Source organism: Bos grunniens, chromosome 11 (genome assembly GCF_055505025.1).
Source record: "Bos grunniens cultivar Pamir isolate PY7600 chromosome 11, Bosgru_T2T1.0, whole genome shotgun sequence".
NCBI classification, from domain to species: Eukaryota; Metazoa; Chordata; class Mammalia; order Artiodactyla; family Bovidae; genus Bos; species Bos grunniens.
Genome location: NC_141175.1, coordinates 1,222,034 through 1,244,004, shown reverse-complemented (window position 1 = coordinate 1,244,004; position 21,971 = coordinate 1,222,034). Strand labels below are relative to the sequence as shown.

The 21,971-nt window shown below is 52.5% G+C and overlaps 1 protein-coding gene and 1 long non-coding RNA gene across 15 annotated transcripts; both read right to left on the bottom strand.

The window, feature by feature from the left end:
* Positions 1 to 73: 73 nt before the first annotated feature.
* Positions 74 to 19,542, bottom strand: DPH7 (diphthamide biosynthesis 7). 14 transcript variants are annotated; one of them, XM_086323983.1, is made up of 9 exons: positions 18,975 to 19,390; positions 18,428 to 18,561; positions 17,836 to 18,026; positions 16,541 to 16,635; positions 15,997 to 16,169; positions 11,861 to 11,930; positions 11,604 to 11,669; positions 11,233 to 11,405; positions 74 to 585 (listed from the first exon to the last, which is right to left on the bottom strand). In XM_086323983.1, the coding sequence occupies exons 3-9, from the start codon at positions 17,914 to 17,916 to the stop codon at positions 155 to 157; spliced, it is 1,089 nt and encodes a 362-aa protein (XP_086180109.1). In that variant the 5' UTR covers positions 17,917 to 18,026; positions 18,428 to 18,561; positions 18,975 to 19,390; the 3' UTR covers positions 74 to 154. The 14 variants fall into 14 exon arrangements, with proteins under 14 accessions (XP_086180109.1, XP_086180104.1, XP_086180106.1 ...); XM_086323978.1 differs by having other exon boundaries at positions 17,939 to 18,026; XM_086323980.1 differs by having other exon boundaries at positions 16,541 to 16,632; positions 17,939 to 18,026.
* Positions 8,673 to 10,141, bottom strand: LOC147362195 (uncharacterized). The gene is made up of 2 exons (XR_015136020.1): positions 10,059 to 10,141; positions 8,673 to 9,607 (listed from the first exon to the last, which is right to left on the bottom strand). It is a non-coding gene; the product is annotated as an uncharacterized LOC147362195 (long non-coding RNA).
* Positions 19,543 to 21,971: the final 2,429 nt, after the last annotated feature.

Below are 21,971 nucleotides of genomic sequence, written 5' to 3'. Positions count from 1 at the left end.
ACAGATGCACTGAGCCCCATACAGAAAACATGTAACCAAAATATCAGTGAGACAGTCTGGGGTCACTTCATTCTTAAAGAAGATAAAGATGTACTCAAGTTTTATTTGTGGAAATTGTCTTTACCATGTCAAACCAAGCAAGGTCTTCCCCAGCTCAGATGTTCTCCCACTTCCAGAGGTGAAGAACACGATTATAAAAAGAGCAAGTGGCCAGAAGGTTGATGTTAAAGTCTGCTGCCTCCAGATCCTGGTCGCAGTCACAGATCTTGATCCCTGTAGTAGGCAGCCGGCCATCCTTCTTGTCCTCTGCAGATGGCTGCAGAGGAGCCTCTAGCTTGCTTCCATTCTGGGGTGTGGTGCCACCCACTCCATCACTGTCAGCTAAACACTCTGAAGAGGGTGCTGGTGACGGGTCTGCAACCTTCAGGGTAGGGTCCTGGTCTGCTGTTCTGGCTTCTGGGTCACTGCCAGGGAAGGACGGCTGGGTCTGTGGCAGACGGCAGAAGTAGAGCCAGGACCAGTCGATTCCATATACCAGCGAGTTGGGCAAGGGGCAGGACAGAGAGATGGCTTCCTGTTCTCCCTCTGGAGCGAGATGGGAGGACACAGGAAACTTAGCCAGAGTTAATCTCATCACCCACCCCCAAGAGACCCTGCTGCTGCTACTAAGTCACTTCAGTCGTGTCCGACTCTGTGCGACCCCATAGACGGCAGCCCACCAGGCCCCGCCATCCCTGGGATTCTCCAGGCAAGAACACTGGAGTGGGGTGCCATTTCCTTCTCCAATGCATGAAAGTGAAAGTGAAGTCGCTCAGTCGTGTCCGACTCTTAGCGACCCCATGGACTGCAGCCTACCAGGCTCCTCAGCCCATGGGATTTTCCAGGCAAGAGTACTGGAGTGGGGTGCCATTGCCTTCTCCGCAACAGACCCTGCCCACCCTCAAAGAGAAACTTCCAAGAGCAACCACCGTGTGTCACGCAGAGCACTGCTGAGACACAGACAGACAAGGAGAGAAGGGCAGGCCTTCATCCTGCAGTGAATGCGCTCTGTGTGCCTGAGAGAGGAGGCATCCTGCGCCACGGAGCTCCCATCCAGGGCGCCTGAGGACTCTGAGCCAGACAGAGGGAATGGGGTGTATCAGAAATGAAGGGAACAAGCACACGTGAAGCACACCACAAGGAAAGCTTGGTGTGTGTGAGAAACCACACAGGTGTGGATGTGGTGAGTTGTCATCTGGAACTGGCAACATGTCAGAAGTGTCCCGGCACACAGAGCTCCCTTAGAGAGTCTGGATTTGAACTGGGAAAGGAGTCATTCACTGCCTGAGCAGGTGTCCTTGTGGTGAGTTGCTATGGCAACTCTGAAGATGAAGGGCAAGACTGGAAAATGTTAGACCTCGTTCTGGACAGAACATTGCCGAGAAAGGATGAGAAGTGACACGTGACCAGGGAAGACATGATGAGGGCCCCCTGGTGGTCTGTGGTAAAGAACCTGCCTGCCAGTTCGGGGTAAACTGGTTCAGCCCCGGGTCTGGGGGACCCCAAGTGCCGTGGAGCAGCTAAGCCTGCACGTCGCAACCACTGAGCCCGCGTGCCCTAGAGCCGGTGCCCCGCAGAAAGAGAAGCCCCACAGTCAGAAGCGCCACACAGAGCTAGAGAGGGGCCCTGCTCTCTGCAACCAGAGAAAAGCCTGCACTGTAATGAAGACCTAGCCAAAAATAAACAAATAGAAATTTGAAAAATAAACATGATGCGGTGTCTCCAAACGTGAGCTGGTCAAGGGTCCAGGTCAAGGCTGAGGCTGGTAAAAGCAGCTGCAGAAAACTTGTGGCCAGTGAGCTGGGGATGTGAAAACTGGGGATGTGAAAATTGTCACCAGCCGCGTCCCCGGTGTAGGGATCAAGGCCACAACACTCAGAATTGTGGTCAGACTCTGAACCATGACCAGAGTGAGCAGTGAAGAGGAGAGGCCAAAGCTGGCATCAGGAAACAGACCAAGGATACAACCAACGCACCAGAGATCCTCCCCAAGCCAGGGCTTTGCCTGAGCAGAGGAGGCTCCAGAGAGAAGCCCGGTGCCGAGCTCTCCCGGAGAGCAGAGAGGCACCTGGCACCAGCACAGAAGGGAGCTCCAAGGAGACCGCCCTGCCCCTCGCTGTGAACATCTGGGGGCCTGGGAGGCAGGGTCGCTGGCACAGCCAAGGCCCGTGACACTTTCACGTCCCACAACCACAGGCAGCGCCCACTCGTGGTCCAGGCAGACACAGAACCCTCCTGCCGCAGGGCAGCACTGCACGGTAACGCGGCATGCCTGCTGCTCAGGGCCACCGCAGCAAGAGCTAAGCAAGCACGCTGCGCAGCAGGCGGTCAAAAGGCTCCATGAAGGAGAAGGAGTACAGGCAACACTGACCACAGCTCACGAAACAAAATCAATCGTGGTCAAAAGACAAAAACAGTGTTTCCACCTGGGAAGTTTAAAACCTTCTACTAAACCACACTTGGATAAAAGGGGAAACACAAACTTGAATCACAGAATTTCTTCATAAAAATGAAAGCAGAATCACCACATATCAGAACCTAAAACTGTGCTTAAATCAGAGAATAATTCAGACATAAAAACACTTAATACAAAGCAAAGTAACAAACATAAGTGAATCGTAGTCCCAACTCAAAAGAACTAAGGAGGCAGAAGGAGAGAAACGACAAAGGTAAAAGACGTCGATGAGGTGGAGAGGAGCAACAACGCGGTGATAACGAGAAGTCAAAGCCTCCTTAAAGTGTACACACTACTAACTGATTGAATTAAGGACAGAAACACGCATATTTGTGTATTTGTATAACTATACAAAGTAAAACATGATAAAGGGAGTAACTATTAGGAAATTTTGACCCAAGTAGAGACACAAAGCATAAACAAAGCAACTTTCACAGAAAAATATAAAGTTCACACAGAATCATCATTCAAAAATTAATCAGGCCCAGATAGGAGAATTTTCACTGCATCTTGAATATAAAGATAACTCAAATGACATATACATTATTCAAGACATGATAAAATGATAAAAATTTTTTCACATTTTTTGTTTTGATTTTCACATGAACGAAACATAATGCTGATAAATAGCATAAAAAAATTTCACGTCATCTTTGAACATTATTGAAAACCCCAAATAAAGTATGCACCAGGATGCAGCACTACACTGAAGAAGACAACCTGTCTTCCAAAGGAGACACACACGTGGTCAAAAGGCACCTGAAAATCATCAGAGAAATGCAGTAAAAATCACAATGAGATATAACTTGACACCTGTCAAAATGGCCATCATCCAAAAGACCACAAACACCACGTTAGGGGGACTGCGGAGGAGAGAGGACTCTCCCACACCGTCAGTGGAAACGTAACTGGCACAGACACTGAAGAATGGCATGGAGGTTCCTCAAGGAGCTGGGCACGGGCCTACCAACCACACGATCTAGCAATTCTGTTCCTACGTACATGTCCAAAGAAAGTGAAAAAATTCAAGGACAGGCACCCCAGTGTTCATATGTGCGTATGCCCGACTCTGAGGCCCTACGGACTGTAGCCCACCAGGCTGCTCTGTCCATAGAGTTTTCCAGGCAAGCATACTGGAGTGGGTGACCATTTCCTCCTCCACGGGATCTTCCCGAACCAGGTATGGAACCCACACCACTTGCGTCTCCTGCATTGGTGGGTAGATTCTTTACCACCGCACCACCTAGGAACCCCTCTAATGTTCATACAGACAGAAGGCAGAGATTCATTCAGTCGTGTCCAACTCTTTGCAACCCCACAAACTGTAGCCTGCCAGGCTCCTCTGTCCATAGAATTTTCCAGGCAAGAATACTGGAGTGGGTTGCCATTCCTTTCTTCAGGGGAATCTTCCTGACCCAGGGACTGAACCTGGATATCCCACATTCCAGGCAGATTCTTTACCATCTGGGCCACCAAGGAAGCCCTCTAATGTTCACAGCAGCATTATTCACAGTCACAGAGTCAGACATGACTAAGCCGCCAAGCACAGCACAGAGAGCTAGCGGTTACCAGTGAGGAGAGGGGAGGCAGGAGGGCAACATAGAGACAGGGGGTTGAAGATACAAACGATGTGTGTGTGCTCAGTCGCTCACTGTGTCCAACTTTCCGTGACCCCTGGACTGTAGCCCACCAGGCTCCTCTGTGCAGGGGAATTTTACAGGCAAGCATACCAGAGTGGGTTGCCATTTCCTGTTTCAGGGGATCTTCCCGACCCAGGGACTGAACCCACGTCTCTTTTGTCTTTTGCACTGGCAGGCAGGTTCTTTACCGCTATGAGATCTGGTAAGCCAAGTTACAAACTAAACTATCATATATAAAATAAATATGCTACAAGGATATATTGCACGGGGACTTCCCCGGTGGTCCAGTGGTTAGGACGCTGTGCTTCCGCTGCATGGCGCGCAGGTCCGATCCCCAGTAGGGGAACTGAGTTCCTGCATGACGTGCAACAAACCCACCCCAAAAAAGGATATATTCAAGATATATATATTTGAAATAGATATATTCAGTATATACATGTGAAATACTGGGCTGGATGAAGCACAAGCTGGAATCTAGATTGCCAAGAGACATATCAATAACCTCAGATATGCAGATGACACCACCCTTATGGCAGAGAGCAAAGAGGAACTAAAGAGCCTCTTGATGAAAGGGAAAGAGGAGAGTGAAAAAGCTGGCTTAAAACTCAACACTCAAAAAACTAAGATCATGGCATCTGGTCCCATCACTTCATGGCAAATAGATGGGGAAACAGTGGAAACAGTGACAGACTTTACTTTCTTGGGCTCCAAAATCACTGCAGTTGGCAAATGCAGCCATGAAATTACAAGATGCTTGCTCCTTGGAAGAAAAGTTATGACAGACCTAAACAGCATATTAAAAACCAGAGACATTATTTTGCTGACAAAAGTCCGTATAGTAAAAGCTATGGTTTTTCCAGTAGTCATGTATGGATGTGAGAGTTGGACCATAAAGAAAGCTAAGAGCCAAGAACTGATGCTTTTGAACTCTGGTGTTGGAGAAGACTCTTCAGAGTCCCTTGGACTGCAAGGAGATCCAACCAGTCCATCCTAAAAGCAATCAGTCCTGAATATTCATTGGAAGGACTGATGCTGAAGCTGAAATTCCAATATTTTGGCCACCTGATGCAAAGAACTGACTCACTGGAAAAGACCCTGATGCTGGGAAAGATTGAGGGCAGGAAAAGAGGAAGACAGAGGATGACATGGTTGGACAGCATCACCAACTCGATGGACATGAGTTTGAGCATGAGTTGGTGATGGACAGGGAGGCCTGGCGTGCTGCAGTCCATGGGGTCGCAGAGAGTCAGACACGACTGAGCGACTGAACTGAACTGTGCAGCACAGAGAGTACAGCCAAGATTTTATAGTAACTATAAACAGAGTATCACTCTTAAAAATTGTAAATCACTATATTATATATCTGAAACATAATATTGTAAGTTAACCATACCTCAATAAAAGAAAATTTTTTTAATTAAAAAAAAAACTACTTTGACAACTAAAACAAAACAAAACCATAACCAAGTGTGATTTATTCCAGGAATATATATTCCATATTAGAAAATCCATAAACAAAATTTACTATATAAATATATTCAAGGAGAAAAATAATACAGTTCAACAGATAGTATAAAAGCATTTGACAAAAAAAAAATCAACAATTCCTGATTTTAAAAATACTCAAGAAAACAGAAATTGATGAATACTAAGGACAGGCGGCTCAGACGTGAAGAGTCTGCATGCGATTAAGAGACCCAGGTCCGATCGCTGTGTTGGATAGATGCCCTGGGGATGGGAATGGCTCCCCACTCCAGTGCTCTTGCCTGGAGAACCCCATGGACAGAGGAGCCTGGCAGACTGCAGCCCAGGGGCTGCAAAGATTCAGACACGACTGAATGACTAACACTTTCACTTTTCTTTCAAGGACACACTTTGCTGCTGAGTCGCTTCAGTCGTGTCCGACTCTGTGCGACCCCATAGATGGCAGCCCACCAGGCTCCCTCGTCCCTGGGATTCTCCAGGCAAGAACACTGGAGTGGGTTGCCATTTCCTTCTCCAATGCAGGAAAGTGAAAAGTGAGAGTGAGGTCGCTCAGTCGTGTCCGACTCTTGGCGACCCCATGGAGTGCAGCCTCCCAGGCTCCTCCGTCCATGGGATTCTCCAGGCAAGAGTACTGGAGTGGGGTGCCATCATGGGAACTAGCAGGGCCCCTCTTCAAGGTCAGGAATAAGACAAGATGTCCTCCACTCTTTTTTAAAATTGTACTGGAGACACCAGTAAATGAAGTTAAATGAGAAAATAACTAAAGGCATTCAATTTGGAAAATAAAGAATAAAACTCTTACTTTTTGCAGATGACACAATATTTACTTGCAAAACCCAAGGAATCAATAGCAAAACTAACGGAAACACACGTTTATATTGGCAGAATATGAAACTACCAACAAAAAAACCAACAACGTTCAAATAGACAATAATTTAGTTAGAAGATACAATGAAAAGAATGCCCACCTACAAGAGCAACAAAAATGTTAGATCACTGAGAAATAGAGTTAACAAGAAATGTGCAATGAATGCACACAGAAGAAAAGTCAGTTCTTGTGGACTGGTTCAAAACTGGAAAAGGAATACAACAGGCTATATATTGTCACCCTGCTTATTTAACTTATATGCAGAGTACATCATGTGAAATGCTGGATTGCATGAATCACAAGCTGGAATCAAGACTGCCAGGAGAAATATCAACAACCCCAGGGATGCACATGACACCACCGTGAAGGCAGAAAGTGAAGAGAAACTCAAGAGCCTCTAGATGAAGGTGAAAGAGTTGAGTGAAAAAGCTGGCTTAAAACTCAACATTCGAAAAACTAACATCGTGACATCTGGTACCATCACTTCATGGCAAATAGATGGGGAAACAATGGAAACAGTGAGAGATTTTATTTTCTTGGACTCCAAAATCACTGCTGATGGTGACTGTAGCCATGAAATTAAAAGACACTTGCTCCTTGGAAGAAAAGCTATGACAAACCTAAACAGTGTATTAAAAGGACGAGACATCACTTTGCCAACAAAGGTCCATATAGTCAAAGCTATTGTTTTTCCAGTAGTCACACTGGATCATGAAGAAGGCTGAGCATCAAAAATTGATGCTTTTGAATTGTGGTGCTGGAAAAGACTCTTGAGAGTCCTTTGGACTGCAAGGAGATCAAACCAGTCAATCCTAAAGGAAATCAACCCTAAATGTTCATTGGAAGGACTGCTGCTGAAGCTGAAGCTCCCATACTTTGGCCACCTGATGCCAAGAGCTGACTCACTGGAAAAGACTCTGATGCTGGGAAAGATTGAGGGCAGGAGGGGAAGGGGATGACAGAGGATGAGATGGTTGGATGGCATCACCAACTCAATGAACCAGTTTGAGCAAACTCCGGGAGATAGTGAAGGACAGAGGAGCCTGGCGTGGTGCAGTCCATGGGATTACAGAGAATCAGACATGACTTAGCGAATGAACAACTACAAAAAGATACAAGAACAGATCTGAACAAATGGAAAGGTAGCCCTTTTCTTGAATAAGATCCTAGATGACAAATAAGTCAGTTGGGAAGTTAATTTGTATTTAACACAATCCCTATAAAAAAACCAATAAACATTTTTTTCTGGGACAAGCTAAGTTGATACTAAGTTCAAACGTAAGAATAGTCAGGAAGCCCTTGAGAAAGACCTAGAGGAGGCAGGCAGCCCACTCTAACAAATGCACTGAATGTTTCCATGGTTGAAGAGCAGGTGTGAACACACTGAGACGGCCGGGGGGCAGAAGAGAAGACAAGAAGTGCAGGGTCCATTCGGGAAGTGCCTGCACAGGAGAGCTGGTGTCTCGAGTCAGTGGGGGTAGGGGCGGGGGGAGGACGGGGTTCCGGCAACAGTGTCGGGACAGTCCCAAACACCAGACAGGAGGACTTGGATCAAAATCCTAATTGTAGAAAGATGACATCCGACATGTATGAGAAAACACTGATGAGTTCCTTTAGAACCTGGCTGTCTTTTTAACTAAGATTCAAAAATCTAGACTCAATGAAAAAACCTATAAATTTAATTACACTTAAAAAAAAACCCAACTTTTGTATGGGAGGAAAAACACTATACGCAAAATCAAGGTAAGAAACAGAAAAATTATTTCCAACGTAAACCAAAGACTAAGGGCTGATGCCACTAATAAGCGGGCTGATACACAGGAGCTCTTTAAACCAAGGGAGAAAAGACCAGAAGTCAGAGAGAAAGACAAGCAAAACACAATTAAGAAAAACAGGAATACAAAACCAGCCCTTCAGGCAAGCGAAAATATATTCAGTTTCACTCCTAATTAGGGACATGCAAATTTCAACTACTGCGCGATGTTATTTCACACCCGTCAGATGCAGAATTCCAACTGGCGACACATTCTGCTGGCAAGGCTGCGGGGAAGCAGGCTTCTCCTCCGCGGCTGGTGAGATGTGAAGTCAGGCAGACAGCAGTCTATGAACCCTGCAATCCCACATCTAGGCAGTAACCCTAAAGACACACCTCCAACAAGCAGAAACACATACGCAAAACAACATATTGAAGCATTCCTTGTAATTATAATATATTAGAAATAACCCAAATAATCATATAGAAAACTGGGAGAAAAAACTAGAGTATACCCACTAAATGGAGTGCTATATAACTTAAAAAAAACAAACAAACTCTATGAACCAATAAGGAGTGATTTCCAGGATGTGCTTTAAAAGTGAAGTAAACAAAACATGAATTTATACAGAATATCTTTTCCGTACCAAAGGAGAAGTATGGATATATAAACATACACACTAATTTTTGCAAAAAGACACAGATTTGTAACCCTAGGCTGACGGACAGGCTGCCTGCCAGAGGTGATGGCAGCTGTGTGAGAAGAGGTCTGGCCTGCGTGTAGCTGTTCAGCTGCTCAGTCGTGTCTGACTCTGACCCCACGGACTGCAGTGCCCCAGGCTTCACTGCCCTTCACTACCTCCCGGAATCTGAGCATGCCTTTTAACACATTTTTTTTTCTTTTTTTGGCTGCACCTTGGCACGCAGGATCTTTGCTTCCCAATCAGGGATTGAGCCTACGCCTCCTGCAGTGGGAGCGTGGGGTCTTCAGCGGCGGACCACCAGGGGAGTTCCTAGTGTAATTTCATTTCTAGAACACTGTTAATGTTCTTACACATTCAAAACCAAAATTAAATCAATGAGAATGAATAAAAACATTCTTTAAAAAAGAAACGAACCTAACTGTACTGCAAATATAACTGCCATACAGAAGGACAAAACAACTCTAATCCAAGTAAATTGTGAACACAGCACAGTGACTAAATCAAACTAATGGGACACACAGAATGGCAGGAGCGTCGGACCCACTGAATGTGCAGGTTTGCTTGAGGTGTGGCACCAACAGCGCTCCACAAGCTCGGGCACACGAGTCAAGACTTGCTGGGAGCCAGGGAGATGCAGAACAGGGCAGCAGAGAGAAAGCCGTGCTGCTGGAATGAGTTAGAGGTGTCAGCATGAACTCATGTTCTGACACACACGCGTGTACACACATAAATCCACACACACACCTACAGAAGCATGAGCACAAGTGTATATGCAAACGTGTACATGCACGTGTCTGTGCAGGCATGCAGACGCACATACACATATGTGTACACACACTCGCTATTAAGAGGATCCAGGACTTCCTGGAAAAGCAGCTTGTCCAGGGTGTGGAGAGGGACAGCCCAAAATGAGCCCAGAGTGACCAGCCCGGCGCCACTCAACCACATGCCCAAAAGAAACATCAGCAATAAAAGGACACAGTGGCATCTCGTGGCTGCTGACCCCTCACTCGGAGGGCAGAGCGCCTCTTCCGGGAGCCCCAACACCAGCGCATAACCCGCACTGCATACGCTGCGGACACACAGCCGTGGGCAGGCTGACAGCAAACGGCACCTCTGAGGAAGCGTGAGCACCTCTCCTAGGGTCAGACGACGGAGGCCTTAAAACAAATGTTATTAGAGATAAACAGGGACATCCTGTAATGAGAAGAGTCAACAAGTCAGGAAAACACACAAGCACGACCATACATATACACAGCTAACAAGCCCCCAAGTCTCTGAAACAAAAACTGACAGAAACGAGGGAGGAAACAGACTTAAATCAGCAACGACCGCTCAAGCAACTGTGGTCCAGTTACCAGAGGAGCAGGACTGCAGACACTGACTGCCCACTTTGAGAAATGAACGACCGGACACAGCAACAAGAGCAGACAGTGGGCCCTCCCCCGCCGGGACAGAGCACACGGCCCTCCCCGGACGGACCACAGACAGGCCACAGTGAGTCCCAGGGACCCTAAAACTCCAATCAGTGACAGAGATTCAGGATGCTCTCAAAAACGTGCAAATTTAACAGCACACTACAAGGTAACCATTGAGTCAAAGAAGAAATCGCAAAGTTGGAAAATACTTTTTGAGATGAACGAAAATAAAAATACAACATACCAAACTCATGGGACACAGTGAAAGCAGTGTTTAGAAGGCAATCTATCACTGTAACTCCTACACTGAGAGAAAGAGCGGGCAGAGAACTGCCACAGCATCCACGGGACAAAGGGCGGCAACACGCAGAAGCAGAGCCGAGGGCTCAGAAGAGAAAGCCTGGAGGCCACCGCCGGCGGACATGGTCGGGAACGTGCAGGGGCGCGGGCTCCTACGGAGGAGGGGACACGACCCCGGCGGGGATGCGGGGCAAGAGCGGGGTGGGGCTTCGAGAGAAGAAAATGTGAGGGACCCCTGGTGAGAGGAAGGCCAGTCCGCCTGCCGGTCGGGGCCCTGCTGGGTTCTGCCTGGAGCAGGAGAAGGAACCGGGCAGCAGCTGAAGCGGTCTGGAACGCAGGCCGCTGAGCCCGAACTGTCAGCAGTGGTGACCACCCCGTAGGCCCCGCTGGGGCTGGGCGTCGCTGGGTGCAGAGGCACCCAGGTAACGGAGCCGGTCAGGCGAGGACCGCGGTTAGAGAGCAGTGGCCGAAGCTGAGGCTCTGGAGTCACCCTCATGGCAAGGCCGGGTAACTCGGGAACGTGTCAGGACAGAGGAGGAGCCTGGTGGGCAGGGGCATGGAACCGCTCACCTGCTGCCATCTGGTAGTTGATGATCGTAAAGCCGCCGTGCATGCAGGCCGCCAGGAGCAGGTCGCGCTGGAACGGGTGCCACTTGAGCCTCCACACCCCTCCCTGCACGGGCACATCCGCCAGTGGCTGCCGCAGGCTCCGCGTGTCCCAGAGGAGAACATGCTCGTCGTAGCTGAAACCCACAGATCTCAACCAGCGTGCGGCGAAGCGGGGCTCCGCGGGCAGGACACGCCTCGAAGGAGACCCGGCCCCACCCCTCCAGGACACAGTCCCTCCCTGAGCCCCCGATGCCCACACTCTGGTTCAAAGAGCGGGCTGGTCAGACATCACAGCAGCCACAGGGGGAATCGGTGCCACAGCCAGGACTCACCTTCCCGTGGCCAAGACGTTCTCACGGTGGGGGCTGCTCTGGATGCTGCACACGCCCATGGAGTGTCTGCAGGGGGTGGGGGGGTGGTGAGCAGGTGCCCTGCAGCTCCCCAACAGAAGCCCGGGGTGGGCGCGGCGGGGTAGGGGCTGAGCAAGTGCCCCGCAGCTCCCCAACAGAAGCCCGGGGTGGGGGTCTGAGCAGGCAGAAGCGGGGTGGGGCTGGGCGGGGCAGGGGGGGCTGGCCCCACGAGGACTTGCCTGCGGCTGCTGAAGGCAGCAGTGTCGGGCATCCTGGTGTCCCAGCCCTTCAGGAGGCCATCGTCCCCACCTGCAGGGAAATGGAAACCGCCCCCGCTGGCCAGGAGGCACGCTGAGGACGGGCACCGGCCGCTTCTCAGGGCGCAATCACGTCTGTGAGGGTGTTCCCACACAGGCACGCGAGCCCCAGAGGCAGCCAGCTGTGCCACCACCATGCCTTCACACGCTGTGGGGAAGAAGGGGAAGACGGGGGCCACACCCGCAGAAGGGCACACAAAGGCACGGGTGCAGAGCGACCAGCCACACGGACTCAACCCTTCCGGCTCCTGCCGCCTGGAGCCAGCGTGGCCACATCCGAGCGCTCGGAACAGACGTGTCTGCAGGAGGCTCCGCAGATGCCTGCAACTGGCGACACATCTCCGTGTGTTTTAAAGAGAAAGGTCCCTGGTAACCTCGCAGGAAAAGGGCTTCTTTTGAGGAAACTGAAGCGACAGAAACAAGAGGGGAGTCGGTGCCCTGACGCACAGCCAGTCTTTGAAGAAAAGCAACACCGAGAGAGAAGGGCACAGCGTCCTGAAGGAAGACGGGCAGAGAGGATGGAAAGGAGCAAACCAACCACATAGCCAACCGCGCTGAACGCAGCGCTCCTCCACCGTCTTCCACCCACCGCCCACCACCCGTCCACCAGCACTTCCTGGGCGCACCACAGACGGGGACGGCGGTGAACGTGACCTGTGTCCTTGGACCAGCAGAAGCCACCATCCCGGCACTGAGCTGTGGGTGAGCCTCAAATACAAGCTGCCATTCCATGGCAGATCCGTAAAGAGAACTGGCTCTGGTTTCTTTACACTCTGGGCTCCCTTCTCTCACACTCCACGTGCTCCACCAGGAGCTCCTACTGATCGACCTTCACGCAGCAGTTTCCCACCCTTCCTCCTCTCCACTGCCCCCACCTCATCCCTCCCCTGCATACAGTAGGTCTCTAACCCACACCCTCACCCCCCTGCAGTCTACACTCAACACAGTAGCTAAGGCTGTTGTCCAATCACTAAGTCGTGTCCGACTCTCTGTGACCCCATGGACTGCAGCATGCCAGGCTCCTCTGTCCTCCACTATCCCCTGGAGTTTGCTCAGATTTATGCCCAGAGTCAGTGATGCTGTGCAACCATCTCATCCTCTGCCGCCTCCTCCTCCTTCTGCCTTCAGTCTTTCCCAGCATCAAGGTCTTTTCCAGTGAGTCAGCTCTTCGCATCAGGTGGCCAAAGTATTGGAGTTTCAACTTCAACATCAGTCCTTCCAATGAATATTCAGGACTGATTTCCTTTAGGATGGACTGGTTGGATTTCCTTGCAGTCCAAGGGACTCTCAAGAGTCTTCTCCAGCACCACAGTTCAAAAGCACCAGATTGTTGGTGCTCAGCCTTCATGGTCCGACTTTCACGTCCACATGCACACTTGACCACTGGAAAAACCACAGCTTCGACTATACGACCTCCGCTGGCAAAGTGACACCCCTGCTTTTCAGTACGCTGTCCTTCCAAGGAGCAGGTGTCTTAGTTCCGTGGCCGCAGCCACTGTCTGCAACAATTCTGAAGCCCAAGAAAATAAAGTCTGTCACTGCTTCCCCTTTTGTCCCCCATCTATTTGCCAGGAAGTGATGGGCCCAGAGGCCATGATCTTTGCTTTTTGAATGCTGAGTTTTATGCCAGCTTTTTTACTCTTCTCTTTCACCTTCATCAACAGCCTCTTTAGTTCCTCTTCATTTTCCTTCATTAGAATGATAAGGATCCTCTTAAGTTTTAAAATGTTATGTCAGGAAACATTCCTCTGTCCAACACCCCACAATGGCTCCCTTCCACTCTGAGCAAATGCCGGCGTGCTCCCGGGGCCTCAGCCAGCGCCCTGTCTCCGTGACCCCTTGCCTCCTGTTCCATACTAACTACGTGAGACACACAGGCTCCACAGCAGGACAGTCTGTGCCACCCGCGGCACCCGATACCCGTGCCTGTCCCACCTTCCTCCTTCCAAAGTGTATTCACCACCAAGCACGTTACACTCAGCATTCCCTGTCTGTCTCCATCAAGCACTGGAAGCTCAGTGAAAGCAGGGACTTGGTTTTCCTCACAGAAATCACAGTCCCAAGCCCCTGGGACAGTGCTCGGCATGTGGCAGGTGCTCAACAGACACTTGTTGGATGAATGAATTGATCCCGAATTGTTAAAACATTGTCTCACTCCACTGTGGCTTGAATTAACTAAGCCTCAAGGCAGAAGAATTAATCCATGAACAAGAGCTCAAAAAATAAGTCTTTACTGTTCTCCCTGAGTCTGTTCAAGGGTGCAACAGCAAAAACTCCAGAAAAGATCTCCTTTCAGGGGAAAATAAGCATTAAACACAAAATCATAAGTGGTCTGAGGACATCCCTGACTGTCCAGTGGTTAAGAATCTGCCTTGCAATGCAGGGGATGCAGGTTCGATCACTGTCAGGGAATTAAGATCCCATGTGCCTTGTGATGTGACAAAAAATTAATAAATAGGATGAGGACAGGGTGCCATGAGACCAATGGTGAGGGACTGAACATACAGTGTTTCTAAAGACAAGATTTTAAGCTGGGCCCTGCCAGAAAAGTAGAATTAACCTGTGAAAAATTAAACTAAGATTAGAGAAAACATAGAAGAGTTGAGGAAAAGAAAACTAAGAGCAAGGAAGAATCACTCAAAACAGGGCCAGCCAGGTAGGCAGAAACCCAGTCACATAAGACCCGGGGCCCTGCTGGGTACCCTGGGTGGGAGCTGCAGAAGGCTCAGGACCGCGCGAGCAAGAAACTAATGTGTTCAACCACCTGCTCTATCCTTGAATGGGAGGCTGGGCAGGAGAGGTTGAGCATGAACACAGGCCACTGCTCGGTGCTCTGCCGTGACCACAGCATGGGACCGTAGTCCTGACAAGCAGAAAGAGAGTAGGAGAGATACAGCAAATTCTGAGAAATGCTCAGAAGACAAAACCAAGACACAGACTCTCAGAAAGGGTGAGTGGACAGAGACATCTGATTTGGGTGCCCAGACCCTGTCCCGGGGCGCAGGGCGTGGCAGGGCCACACGGGAGCACAGGCATGGCCAGAGCCCGCGGAGGGAAGCGCTGGCGAGCACCCCAGCATGAGTGCGGGGAGCTGGCAAGACAACGCAGACAGAGCTCAGAAGAAAGGTCTGCTCCCAGCGCAGTGTCTGTGGAGACACGGTAACGGAGTCAGGAGAGCAACAACGCAGAGCGAGAAGAGGACGCAGGCGGGACCACGAGCGCGCTGGCGCGGGACGAGCCCGCGGAGCAGAGGGCAGGCTGGCGCGGGACAAGCACGGAGCCAAGGCGGGGCTGGCGCAGGATGAGCCCGCAGGGCGGAGGGCGTGCTGGCGCGGGCCGAGCCCACGGGGCGGAGGGTGCGTGGCTGCAGGGAGAAGCGGCGCCTGGACTGCGCAGCCTTGACGCCCGGGAGGGATGCGGGGTACGACCAGGCAGGCCCGTGGACCTGCTCCCTGGGCTGGGCAGCACGCTGTTCCTCCACACGAGGCTCCGGGGCCGCACCGCTCGTGGTGAGTGTGGCATGCCACCGGCACCCAGACAGGAGACAAGGCCTCGGCTGCTCTCCGGCCTCTGCGGGTTCCGCAGCCCTCAGCTGTCTTCCCTCAGAGCCCTGTGCCCTCCGAGGTCATCAGGGTGGAAGGGGCTCCCGGTGCCCACGTCACCACCCTGTCCACACGCGCCACGCACAACACCAGGAAGCCCGTCTTCCCTGCCGCCGGCCTGACCTGGGAAGGAAGCCGTTCCAAAAGGGCACAGGCAAGCCTAAGACCCAACATGACAGCTCAGCACTGACCCAGACGACCGGGCAGCAAGCAAGGGTCTCCAACAGGACTTCTGAAGGAGAGCGAGGACCCCTCCCAGGGAATGAGTGTCGGGGGAGCTTCCACAGGGGAGCAGCGCAACCCGAGAGCCCGCGGACCTGGGCAAACTCCGCTTCGCTCTCCAAGGACAGCTCCGTGAGCACCAGCTCAGCCTCTGCCGCGTGACCTGCATCGCCTCTGCTCCCTCCCGTCCCTCACCCTCAGCAAGTCTTCAGGGGGGCGCTCAGCGGAGGATACCTGAGTACACGACTTCCGTCTGCCAGTAATTGAAAGCAGCAACCCAGGCCTCGAACTGATGGGCCCGCCAGGTGACCACGGCCTGCAATCCGGGCCCCGCCTCGCGGATCTTCAGGAGGTGGAGCTGCCCTTTGGAGTCGCTGCTAATGATTTTCAAGGGCTGGTCACTGGCCCTGGACACAGGGAACCAATGGAGAATCTGGCTGAAATCGATTCACTGCCCTAAACTCCTCACCTCTTGTGGTTCCCAAGCAGGGACACTTTATGCCTCCAAGACACAGCAGAGAGAGGCTCTCCAGGCCCTGGTATGTGAACAAGCTTCCTAAGAGGCTTGCCTGGGCAGAAACCGAAGCTGCCATGAGCTTGTCAAAATAAACTAGGGTCAGCTTCCCCTGGTGAAAACATGCTCCCTTTTTCTTTCAAGATAAGGACTGGCAGTGACACTCCCAGGCGTGAGAGCCACAGTCACAGCCAGCAAGGTGGCTTTCCTTCTGTCTCTCACACGAAAAAGCCAAGACTCCGGCCCACCACCACTGGCCCTCACCTTCCAGCTTTCCCAGTGGACCAGTCCAAGGACAAGGCCAGACACTGCTTTTCCAGGGCCAAGCGGGAGCAGGGCTGTAGTGTCCAAGTGTCCTGCTAGAGAGAAGGAAGCCATCACAGGGGAACGAGCGGCCCCGGCACACAGAGGAGACCACTGTCTACTCCAGGGGACATGTGTCTTCAGGCACCCTGCGGAGCAGAGCCTGAGAACACTGCCCAACCAGCTCCAGGAGTCCTCATCGCTGAAGGAGGGCCTGCCCACACACAAGACCTCAGGGGAAGCGGGTCTTTCTGCTGCCCAAGCCCTCCTGGAGACTAGCTGCAAGCCCTCCTGGAGACTAGCGCAGCACCCACGCAGCCTCTTGGAAGCACTGCTGCTGTGGGTTCCCATCACCCAGGGCCTCCAGGGACAAGACAAAGGGAACTTTCCCCGGACTCGCTTCGCCCGGACACAGCCAGCCATGGAAATGCCATTTCCCTGGGCTTGACTCTATCTGCAGGGTCCCAGAAGCTGTGCTGTCTCCTGGGTTTTCCTATTCTTGCCTCCAGCTCTGGTTCTGAGCCCAGTCCTCCTCAGGCATTCCTGCCATCTTTCCTGAGACAGGGCCACTGCTCTCAGCAGGTCTGAAGCAAGGCCGCCCTCACCAGCGCTCAGCACCGTACAGCTGGACCTGCTCCAAGGCCCACTCGCAGCACCTGCATCAGCGCCTCCCCCTCCACTCCCCTCGCCCACTGAGTCAAGACATGGTCAGGGGTCTTTCTTTCACCTGTTCCCGTCCCCCAACATGTGGGCATTTTACAAATGTGTGATGTGGGATTGCTGTCAGATGCCTGGGGGACAACACATCACTAAGTTGCTCAGCCGTGTCCGCCTCTTTGTGACTCCATGGAGTAGTCTGCCAGGGTCCTGTCCATGGGCTCGTCCAGGCAAGAAAATTGAAGTGGGTTGCCATGCCCTCCTCCAGGGGATCTTCCTGACCCAGGGATCAAACCCACGTCTCCTGAACTGCAGGCGGATTCCTTACCCACTGAGCCGTGTTTGGGGAAGCCCAGAGAAATCCTATGCTCTCTTAATTACAGATGATAAACACCACTTCGACCCAGGAAACACTGCTCTTCCTGCCCCAGCACCGTCAGCCCAAGAATGCTGGCCCAGGCTTTCCTAACAGGGTGTTCACGTCCCTTGTCAGGTTAAAGGACCTGCCTGTTGCTTCAGCTTCTCTGCTGGTGACACACAAAGTGTCTTCCTCCTGGAGTTAGATGTAGAACCCATGAACTTAAGAGACTGTGTGCTACCTTAGAACATTTCACGATAAAGGTCACCACTGAACAGATCGTCTCAGCACAGCCTCCCTCCATGTTCCTTGCACCCGTCATGAAGCCTGGCCCAGTCACTGACCTCAGATGGCAACAAGCGGAGGAGCTCTATGGACCCAGAAGCATCTGCCACACCCAAGAGGGGATGGCCAGCCACTGGAACGTGACACCTAGGAGAGAATGCACGTGCCGCTCAGAACACAGGATGTGCCTGGGGTACAGAACGACAGGCACCCCCGTGACTCACTGCTATAGATTTCAGCTCCAAAGCCAGTTTGGAGCCTACAGTTCTGTTCCTACAAGATCCTCCAGTTTATGAAGCAGAAAATCAGCACTGCTTCCCAGACAGACCAACAGTACCTGTACAGCTTGGAAACTGAAAGAGGAAATGAGCCCCAAGTTACAGCAGCCTCCACAGGCAGGAAAGACAGGACAGGAGAGAAATGAACCCCAACTTAATGCAGATGCCTCCCTGTCTTGTTGAAGGCCGCCAGGCATCAGGCTCCTCTGACTAAACAATCAGGTTTTCATGACAAATTCCAACCAAGGGGAACTGTTACCAAACGTGTACCATTTCATGTCCAGGATCGCAGAAGTATCTTTTCTTTGGACCTCAACCAGGGGGCAAGGAGACCTGTCCTCATTCCAACTATACAGGTAGAGACGACCCAAACGAATTGGAGGCTCGTCAACATCCAGTTCACTCTACAAAAAAATGCAGATACGTTCTCTGAATACCTTAACACACACTGAGGAACCCAAAGGATGGGAAAAGGGACAGAGAAAGAACAGGTTTGCCAAGACCCGGGAACTCTGATTTTCTGAGCTGGAGTCTTTTCTCTTGTAAGTGATTAACGAGTAGTTGGATTAGGATACAATGTGTCTTCTAAAGGGGCCAACAGAAAGGAGCTGTGGTTCGGATTCCCATGGGACACAGTTTGCCTGCCTAGGACGGTCCCAGTGCCAGCTTTCACTCTTAAAAATGTTTAGGTTTGGATCCGCATAAGTGGATGCCTTCAAGGCTTTAGGTAGAGCTCCTTCAAGGCTTTAGGTAGAGCTCCTATGACATCCCCGTTTCTCTTTGCTCTAGACTTCACCCATAACCTGGCCAGCCTCACCGCTGCAGACCAGAGGGGTCTCGATGCTTGCGGTCGGTTCTGCCTCTCACTCGCCCTTCTCCAGAGGAGGTCGTGTCGGGGACTCTAGCCGCTTGGGAACGGCCACCTGGGGCCGCAGACCGCCCGAGGCCCGAGGCCAGGAGGCCCGCGCACCTGGCACTCCCCGTCGGCGGGCCGGTCCTCCGGCTTCCACAGCTGGTAGGTGCCGCACGCCAGCAAGTGCCTGCAGCCGGCCAGCGGGCACCACTCTACCGAGTCCACGGTGTGCTCCGTGTCCACAGCCTGCAACAGCTGGACTCGGCCGTCGGCCCCCGCACACCCGGAGGACGCGGCGGTGGCCGTGGTGGCGGGTAGCGCGCGGCAGAGGCGGAGTAAGGTACCCACGTTGACAGCGCGGAGCGCGGGCGCTTTGCGACAGGAGCCGCCCAGCCGGGTGGACGGCACTGCTTCCACTTCCGCCGTCTACGCCAGGCCTCTTCCGGGGAGGGACTTCCTGCCCCACTGACATCCCCGCGAGGCCGCGACCCCTGCTGGCCGGCAGATCTCAACCCGCCCCACGTTCCCCGTGCGGCGGCGAGGCCGGCCTGGGACTGGGCACCTGAGCGTCCGGCACGGAGTCACCTGAGGGCTGGACTCTGAAAGGGGAGCAGAGTCCAGGGTCTGACCCAAAGAGCCTGGGCACAGGCTCCCCTCCCTCTCCCTGGTCACGTCCACCGCAGGGAGCTAGCTGCCTGTGCGCAGTAAGTGCAGCGCATCTGTGGACGCAGAATCCTGCCAGGACAGCAGAGAATGGAGACAGGGTGGGCCCCAGGGCCCAACGATGAGCAGGAAGGTGAACAGAGGACATGGAGAAAAGACAGTGTCTGAGCTCCAGGGGCAGGTGGGGTCTGTGCCCATTAGATATAGGATATAGGAGAAGGGACCCACCACACTCTCTCTGACTTGGAAAACTGAGTTATGTGCTGGCACCATTCAACAAAGCCAGTGAACTCTACAGAACAAGTTTGGGGAAGCCAAGTGTTAGATATTGTTATGAACTGCTGTTATTATTGCTCAGTGGCAAAATTGTGTCTCTGCGACCCCACAGACTGCAGCCCGCCAGGCTTCCCTGTCCCTCACTATCTCCCAGACAGAATTGTGTCCTCCCCCAAAGATATGCTGAAGTCTTATCTGCAACATGATAGAATGTGACCTTCAGAAACAGGGTCTTCACAGACGCCATCCAGTTAAGGTCATTAGTGTACCCCTAATCCAGGATCACTGGCATCCTTAAGAGGAGATGTGGTCTATTACAGACACCCACAGAAGCCTGGGAGGTATGAAGCCTCTACAAGGCAAGGACTGCCTGAAGCCACTGGAAGAGCCTGGAGCCTTCAGAGGGAACACAGCCCTGCCCATACCTTGACCTGAGAGACTGGTGTGCAGGACCCAGACCCTACGTTTTAAGCCACCCAGCTTGTGTTCCTTTGTTACAGCAGCTGCAGGAAATGGGACAAGACCAAAATCCACATGGAGACCTGGGTGGTTAGCCTGTGGTTTCTGAGGTGGTTTCTATGGCTAGAAAAAGTCAGCTGTTCAGATGGCAGCTGAAGCAGAGTAGAAAGGTTGGTCAGGAAACTGGAGGGTACCCTGAAGTGGCTGAGCCACACACCTTGATCTAGTCTGGTGCAAAAGGCACTCAGGCCAAGCAGCCCCCCGCCTCACTCCTAACAGGTAACAGCCATGAATGTTGAACTTTCAGTCGCTCTCGGATGTGTGGCTACAGAAGTCAAGAGGTCGGAAGAGCAGAGCCAGCGGCCAGATATCCAATAAAAGACAGGGGAAGCAAGGGGATACAGCCAGGCTGTGGGCCCTTGGGTGGCCACTCCAGGGGCCTTGGCAGTGAGAGCAAGCCCTCAGCCACCCTTTCAGCTCCACCCAGGGCCCTGCACCAGCCCAGACTCAGAGTCTGACAAGCAGCACCACCAGGAGGCCACAGCCACTAGCTATGCCCACCCAACCCCCCTCCCCCGCAGCCACAGTTGACAGTGAGTCCCAGGGCACGGCTGTTCCAGGTGAGCCAGGAGTCACAGCAAGGAGCACCCAAGGTCAGCACCCAGCGTGACGTCCTCCAGGTCAGTGGAGACTCTGGCACTTCCATTCCAATGGAATTTTCTGAGGACTAGCTAACCACACGGAGAAGCCAATGGCACCCCACTCCAGTACTCTTGCCTGGAAAATCCCATGGACCGAGGAGCCTGGAAGACTGCAGTCCATCGGGTCGCTGAGGGTCAGACAAGACTGAGTGGCTTCACTTTCACGCATTGGAGAAGGAAATGGCAACCCACTCCAATGTTCTTGCCTGGAGAATCCCAGGGACGGGGGAGCCTGGTGGGCTGCCGTCTATGGGGTCGCACAGAGTCGGACACGACTGAAGCGACTTAGCAGCAGCAGCAGCTAACCACAGGGGAGTTAAGTGCTGGTCGGGGAACAGAGACGGGCTGGAGGGCCAACCTGGCCACTCCCCCAAGCACACAGGCGGGACACACAGCCTGTAGGCTGGCGCTCATCCCAGGAGCCTGTTTCTGAAGGTGAATCAAGCACAAGCGGCCCCAGACCCCAGGACACTGGCTGCACAGCACTCCCCAACCCTGCGCCCTGGCCAGAGCTGACCTCAGGCCAGCTGTGGTCTGCAGGACTGCCTCTCAGAATCACATATATCCTCTTCCCCGACCGTTTGCTAAGCCCCCTTGCGGTCTGGGGGCACCTGGAGCAGACCCCCTTGCAGCAAAGACTTGAACTTGGAAGAGGCACCACGGCCAACCTCCACGGCAGCCAGGTGTTCTCAGCAAAAACCCGTGGGCACTTGGGGTCCCTTCCCCTGAAGGAAAGCCCTCCCTCGGTGTTGGGACTGAGGTGCCCGCCTGCTCCCCACATGTTGCAAGCACCCATCTCCCCAGTCCTGTTCTCCAGACACACTGCCCAAGAAGCCTCCAAGTCCTGCAAAGGCAGCCACAG

Excerpts from the sequence above, each read along its gene's own strand:
- DPH7 (XM_086323978.1), bottom strand. Across the intron at positions 16,636-17,938 it reads TCCGCTTGTTGCCATCTGAG|CAGGACACTTGGACACTACA; the intron begins GTCAGTGACTGG and ends CCTTCTCTCTAG. Across the intron at positions 11,670-11,860 it reads GCTGCCTTCAGCAGCCGCAG|ACACTCCATGGGCGTGTGCA; the intron begins GCAAGTCCTCGT and ends CACCCCCTGCAG.